General features: G+C 42.3%; 1 protein-coding gene across 1 annotated transcript; it reads right to left on the reverse strand.

The window, feature by feature from the left end:
* Positions 1-2,912: 2,912 nt before the first annotated feature.
* LACBIDRAFT_335619 (uncharacterized protein) lies at positions 2,913-3,929 on the reverse strand (the record flags this gene model as incomplete). Its single annotated transcript, XM_001890489.1, has 2 exons — positions 2,913-3,523; positions 3,626-3,929. The coding sequence occupies 2 exons, from the start codon at positions 3,927-3,929 to the stop codon at positions 2,913-2,915; spliced, it is 915 nt and encodes a 304-aa protein (XP_001890524.1).
* Positions 3,930-6,898: the final 2,969 nt, after the last annotated feature.

Here is a 6,898-nt window from a genome sequence, read left to right on the forward strand (position 1 = left end):
TCCCTCCCCATTTCCTTGTCCCTTTTGATATACACTGTATGTAGTAAAGTAGATTTTATGTCATCAATAAAGTACATGCAAATTTAATCTATTGAGATCTATTACTTGACTAGAGTGTGAATTTTATAAGAACTTTTGAGTATTGAGGAGTTGATGTAGTGCAGATTAAGTCTCTAGCTTAGTGTTTTGATTATAGAAACTCTGAACAGCTCTGATCAGAGCATGTGGGGGAGGGTAAAGTACAAACATATGTTTAAAATAGAAGAGCCAAATATACAAATAATGAGATTTTCTGTCTATTCCAGTCAGATTCCTGTGGATTCTGGTCAGATTCCTCCGGAATCCAGTAGGAATTAGTGGAGGAATGGAAAGTATTGGAGAACAAGGCCAAGTGCACCCCACACATCTAGCGATCATACTGAGGGCCAAGGATTCCCTGCAGTCATTGTGTCTGTGCAATCAATGGGTCTTTCGTACCACATACGTGCAAAACCAGATTTGATGATGTGCTCAAAAGTAGTGTTCGAAAGTCTGGTTAGGTCCGGTTATTGGGTGCCCAGGGGCTCTAACTGAGACTGAGACCGGTTAGCCTTTGTCCCGAAACCTAAAATAACCTAACCGGACCACAACTAACCAGTTACGGTCGGTTATTTGCAGTTACTAACCGGTTAGGGCCAAAAAATAAAGAATTGGTTATAACAAGGCAAATATGCTCATATGTATCTTGATAGATATTATTTCTGCATATTCTAGCTTTAAAATGAGCCCAAGAACGCTAAAATCGGTGAAGAATTGACATATTTATGCAATTATCCTTGAAAGTCTACACATTTGAGTGATATTTTAGAGATTTGACCATAACTTAGTCAAATTTTAAGCGTTTTCGACATTCTCAAGTGCGTTTTGAAGGTGTATAATAGGGCTGGTTATAACCGGTTATTTAACCGCAAAATAACCGGTTATTCCATTTTCGAAATCAACTAACCCTAACCACGGTTAGGTTAGTGTTGCGGTTAGGTCCGGTTATTTTCCGGTTATTTTCTGGTTAACTAACCTAACTTTCAAACACTACTCAAAAGCATCCACACCAAAACCCATTGTGGTGATGAAGGCACGATCGGAGCGACTTTGGTAAAGCACCTGCCATGGGGTATCCTTACAAGGATTTGGAAGAAGCTGCGGCTGACATAAATACAGTTGTCTTGGTTGTCTGTGTTCCATGCGCAACCTGCATGACTCCTCTGCCCCAACAACAATGAGCGCAACAGCTGCAAGAGCAGCACTCTGCTCAAGCTCTTGCTCAAGAGCATCTTCATTGTCTTCCTCTTCCTGCTGTCTCAATGTGTATGTGATCTCGTCCATTGAACGCGGTGCAGAGGGTAGATCAAGTTACAGATCTTAATCAAATCTATTATTGTGTTTGGTGTTACGGTTTATTCGCTTGATTAAATCGTAAGCCAGGGTACCCATTTCAAACTCTGATAAGGGTTAGATTTATTCATTTATATAGATTTATGTTATGGGAAGTCACCCATTATGCAAGACACTGTATGCAAATGACTGTAATAGCCCTAAGGCTTGTTGTACTTGTTTGTGCAATCATTGATGGGCCACACTGAGAACGATCAAGAATTCGGCAAACCCCGCCAGCCCATCAGACTCCATTTAAACAACAACTTACATAGACTTTTTCGTGGAACAACCAATGTCTCAAATAATTTTCTGTGAGTAATAAAAACAAGAGAAGCTTTCAAATTCCAGACAACTTTTGTGAAAGATACCCCAAATTTTCTGAAAATGATGTGGAGTGAGGGAATCAACACCACCAAACACTTTACCAAATAGAGTGTCAATGCTGTAGCCTTCTACAGTGACGGATTTCACGAAGAATAAACTTACATTGTTCTAAGACAAATGTATACATAGTAAAAATTGGAAAGAAGAACTTACAAAGTCAAGCTAAGCACTGGCTAAGCATCAACCAATTAGCACCAGTAACTACCACTCAAGCATGATGTGGCAGTGAAAATTTTGTGTGTTTGATGCTCTAAATAAATTGTATATATGTGGAACTGAATGTTTGCGAGCGGCATGATAAGTACAGAAGGGAAACGGAGAAGCGACACCAACACGATGGATGCGATGGACCCATCACCTCGTCACGTTTAGTTGTGGCCGCACGTGAGAGCCTCAGCGGCGTTTTCTGAAGGAGCCTCAAGGCTAAGAGCCCTGAGGCTTGCAGCCAGGTCAGCGGGCAGTCCAACATTCTGCGAACATCTGGTTGAGTCAACTGGTCCCATCGGGGTTGTGGGAGCTATCACATGCACTCCAAAATGGCTGTCACGCTGAGCTGTGCCTTGCATATACGTATTATGCCCAGCCGTGCTCCATTGCCTGACTTCCGATTGAAAACCCTTAACACAATTTCTCAACACATAAAATATTCACCTTGCAAGCTGTTGTACTGATTTTGGTGCAGAGATACTTTTTAGACAATTCATTTTAACCTTCCCCCAATCCACATCTTTTCAAAATGCCTAGAGCCGTCAAAGATCCAAATCCATGCACTAATGTAGCAATTTACTGTACATGTGGGTTATGTCCTCCACTCGCGATCTCGGTGGAAAGGGCAGAAGGGCTTCCCCAGCATGTAGCTGACTGGGTAAGTGGTGGTATTGCCCCCAGTAGCTACTACATGTGATGCATGTATGTACGTGCACATGACTGTGCTCTGGAGCAGGGAATCCCTATTCCATCTGCCCCCTTCCCATAAGGTGATGTCCCCATCGCCAGCTGCTGAAAAGAAAGAAAAAATCTAAGAGGACTAAGAAAGATGTAAAGTAGAAATCCAAAAGTAAGCAAAGCAATGAAAGAAAAAGATGTGATGGACACAATAGAAATGTAAAGAAATATCACCGATGAATCCAACCAAGTGCCTTCAAAGCTTGACTCAAATCTGAGAGGTGTGGATCAGATTCCCAATCAAGAGCCATAGGAATCTTCAATGGGGTTGATGGCAATGGCAGTGCAGTGAGGTTCAAGACCGGAATGAAGTGTTGATGAGGAACAGTTTGAAAGACAGGGAAGACTGGTGGGGTTCGACGTGGTTGGAATGGTGGCCGGGGCCCAGAAATGTCACACTTTCCCAATGGCAATCGAGAACAGCGATTCCGATGGGCTAACGAGCTGAAGGGGTTGGGGTTGGTGGTGCAGAGGGCAGAAAGGTCATGGTGAGGTTGGTTTTTAGGGAATATGGGGACAATAGGTATGGAGGTGGCGTCAGACCAATCAAGGGCTGGGGGATCCAAGGTAGGAGCAGTGGTGGCAGCAGGGGGCAAATCCATAAGCTGGGCTTGAGCTTCAGCATTGACAAGAAGAGGCAGAGTGGTCTGGGATGAGGAAGTGTGATGTGAGGGGGAAACCTGAATAGCAGCGTCAACAGAAGGTGGGCGAGCCTCAACAGAATCAACCTGAACCATAGCGTCGAGCTTGTTGGCAGTGCAGGTGTGTCCCTCGGGAAGTCCTACGTCGCAAGAGAAGCAATCTGTTTTTGTGTCAAAACATCAGAAGCCATGGCCTGCTGCCTCCCATTCCTTCCTCTCATTCAGTATTCCCATTATCTGACCTTCATCTCCACCATCACGAAATGCCTGCTTCACATCCTTGTCCTTGAAAAGCTCTGTTCCCCTTCGAAATCCATCCCTCGACCCTTCCCTAAAGGCGTGCACCCAAATGAGGCCTAATGGCAAGTCCGGCAATGACGTGGTGAGAGTGATGAGCTTTGCCAGGCTCTCTTCCAATACTGGTGGTGGTGGCGATGATGCTGCTGCTGGTTTTGATGCGGATGCGGATGCGGGCGCTGGCGGCGTTACCATGGGTGGTGCCTGACTGATAGGCTTCTTCTTTGAAGCAGTCTTCTTTTCTGGCATGGTGACGTAGGGCGGAAGGCAGTGATGTCACAAGGCACAACGTAGATGGTATAGACGTGGAGACGAAGACAGTGAGACGGTAAGATGTATGGCGTAGGACGGGGGATGATACAGGACGCGACAATGTTGATGAGGTGGCAGTAGAGACACCCAGAATGAGACTAGAGCACAGAAATGAAGCAGAGAGCAAGAGCTAACGTGTTAAAGCACGAAACACACTCTCATCACCAAGTGGAAAGGGCGGAAGGGCTTCCCCAGCATGTAGCTGACTGGGTAAGTGGTGGTATTGCCCCCAGTAGCTACTACATGTGATGCATGTATGTACGTGCACGTGACTGCGCTCTGGAGCAGGGAATCCCTATTCCATCGGGTGAACTGAGGATGATCTGGAAGTATAACACCATCTTTCATCTGCTTACCAAGCATGCTCAAGATTCCGTTGGCATGGACCTTAATAGCAACAGCCAAAACTTCCCAAAATTCCTGGGCCGATGATAGTTGATGTGTTTCTTTCACGCGAGGAGGAAGAATTCCTAAAAGTGGATGCACAATTAACGACGAAAGATCAAGAGAAACACAGAATACAGAACAGTGATGGCATTGAAGTTGTAAAGGAGGAGTTAAAAAGGGAAAGAGCACAGACTTTGAGCATTGTTGAGCTGTCAGGGAAGAAATGAAATTGAGTTTGACTGAACTCAGTTGTGACTACTGTGACATCTGTGTCTGCACATGAGGTATCCCACAACCCTGATGGGACCAGTTGACACTAGTGGCTACCACTTTATTTCTATAACCTAGACCCAAGCCTAGAGGGTCATTTCTATAACTTAGACTTAAGCCTAGAGGCCATATCTATAATGCTTAGGATTTTTTGAAAGGCATTTCAAATGTAGGCCTGGGTATTTCATAGTGAATTTTCCATAGATACCCAGCGCATTTTCTGCGAAATTTCAAATGCAGCCCTGGATATTTCATTGCAAAATTTCAATGGATACCTGGTGCATTTCATTGCGATTTTTCAATAGATACCCTGGGTATTTCATTTCGATTTTTCAATAGATACCCTGGGCATTTCATTGCGATTTTTCAAATGTATCCCTGGATATTTCATTGCAAAATTTCAATGGATACCTGGCGCATTTCATTGTGATTTTTCAATAGATACCCTGGGTATTTCATTTCGATTTTTCAATAGATACCCTGGGCATTTCATTTCGATTTTTCAATAGATACCCTGGGCATTTCATTGTGATTTTTCAAATGTATCCCTGGATATTTCATCGCAAAATTTCAATGGATACCTGGTGCATTTCATTGCGATTTTTCAATAGATACCCTGGGTATTTTATTGCGATTTTTTAATAGATACCCTGGGCATTTCATTGCGATTTTTCAAATGTATCCCTGGGCATTTCATTGCGATTTTTCAAATGTATCCCACATGTTAGGGTCCATGCAATGGGCTTCCCTGGAGGGTGGTCACATGACCAATTACCAAAAATGGTCAAAAAACGAAAGTTGTAGCCCTACACTGTAGCCTCCCGAATCTGTTTGAATTATGTTCTGAAGTGCTCCCATTGTGGAGATATGAGGTACAGTCATCCACCTGCTAATGATACACCCAAAATGAGAAATTACCTTCAACAAATTTGAGCACAACCTGTCTCTACAGAAACTACATGAAAATCTCAGATAAATGCCCTTCTATGACCATACCAAATTTCAGAATGTTTGACCCACATTTCATAGAGAAAAACCAAGATTATAGGTGTATCATTGAGGGGTGTGCCTGTATTTGGCTATTTCCGAAAAACAGTCCATTTTGTATGCTCCATAGCTTTGCCAATTCTGCCTCAATTGCATCCAAATCATGTACAGTGGTAGATATGAGTTTGTACTACCTGTTACAACTTGTTTCATAAAATTCAGTCTAGTATTGAGCGAGATATTTGCTAGTCAAAAGTGTATCAAATGGGGGTGGTGTATCATTAAGGGGTGGATGACTGTAAAGGAATTTCAAAAGCATTGTGTTTTTTTTTTTTGTGTTTTTCTCTATGAAAACAAAACCAAATAACATGATTTCAGTATATTCAGAAAGCTAAAAAAAAGGGCTACAATTATTGTATTGTGGGAAAAATGACCAAAAAAGGAAGGTGCATCCCCTACTATAAGAATCAGATATAGACTACAAAAAAGTCGGACTTAGACTACACAGTTTACTGATACACTATAAAAGACTACAAAAGTCGAAATTAGACTACAAAGTTTACTAATACACTACAAAAGCGTGGACTTAGACTACATAGTTAGGGTTAGAGTCAAAAGGTTATCTTGACTACAAAGTTTGTAGTGTGCGCTTTTTCATTAAAAAAGTTTGTAGTGTCCGGTTTTTGAGACTACAAAAGTTGTGGTGTTGCGCTTTTTCATTAAAAAAGTTTGGAGTGTCCACTTTTTGAGACTACAAAAGTTGTAGTGTTGCGATTTTTCATTAGAAAAGTTTGTAGTGTCCGCTTTTTGAGACTACAAAAGTTTGTAGTGTTGCGCTTTTTTATTAGAGGAGTTTGTAGTGTCTGCTTTTTCATTTAAAAAAGTTTGTAGTTGACATGTAGTTTATGGTGTCCTTGGCCCTATCTATGTTATGGGGATGAGGTTGAAGGATTGCCATCATATTGCCAGTGCTGCAGCATTAGTATTTGACATCATGCACAAGTTGTCTTTCACATTAGGAAAGGCCATTCCATGTCTTTCATATTGATACCTACTGTCCTATCTCAAGACGTAATTGTAAGCTCATATGGGGATATGGCTGAAGGATTGACATGACATGACCAGTTTTTGACATCATGACCAAGTTTGCCTTTCATGCTACGCTCACATTGATAACTACTGGCCTGTCCCAAACATAGTCAACTTTGATACAGGTCTTTGAGGGCTGTAGGATGATGGGCTGATTCATCCTTTGAGGTGTC

This window comes from Laccaria bicolor, genomic scaffold, assembly GCF_000143565.1.
Source record: "Laccaria bicolor S238N-H82 LACBIscaffold_102 genomic scaffold, whole genome shotgun sequence".
In the NCBI taxonomy this organism is placed as follows: Eukaryota; Fungi; Basidiomycota; class Agaricomycetes; order Agaricales; family Hydnangiaceae; genus Laccaria; species Laccaria bicolor.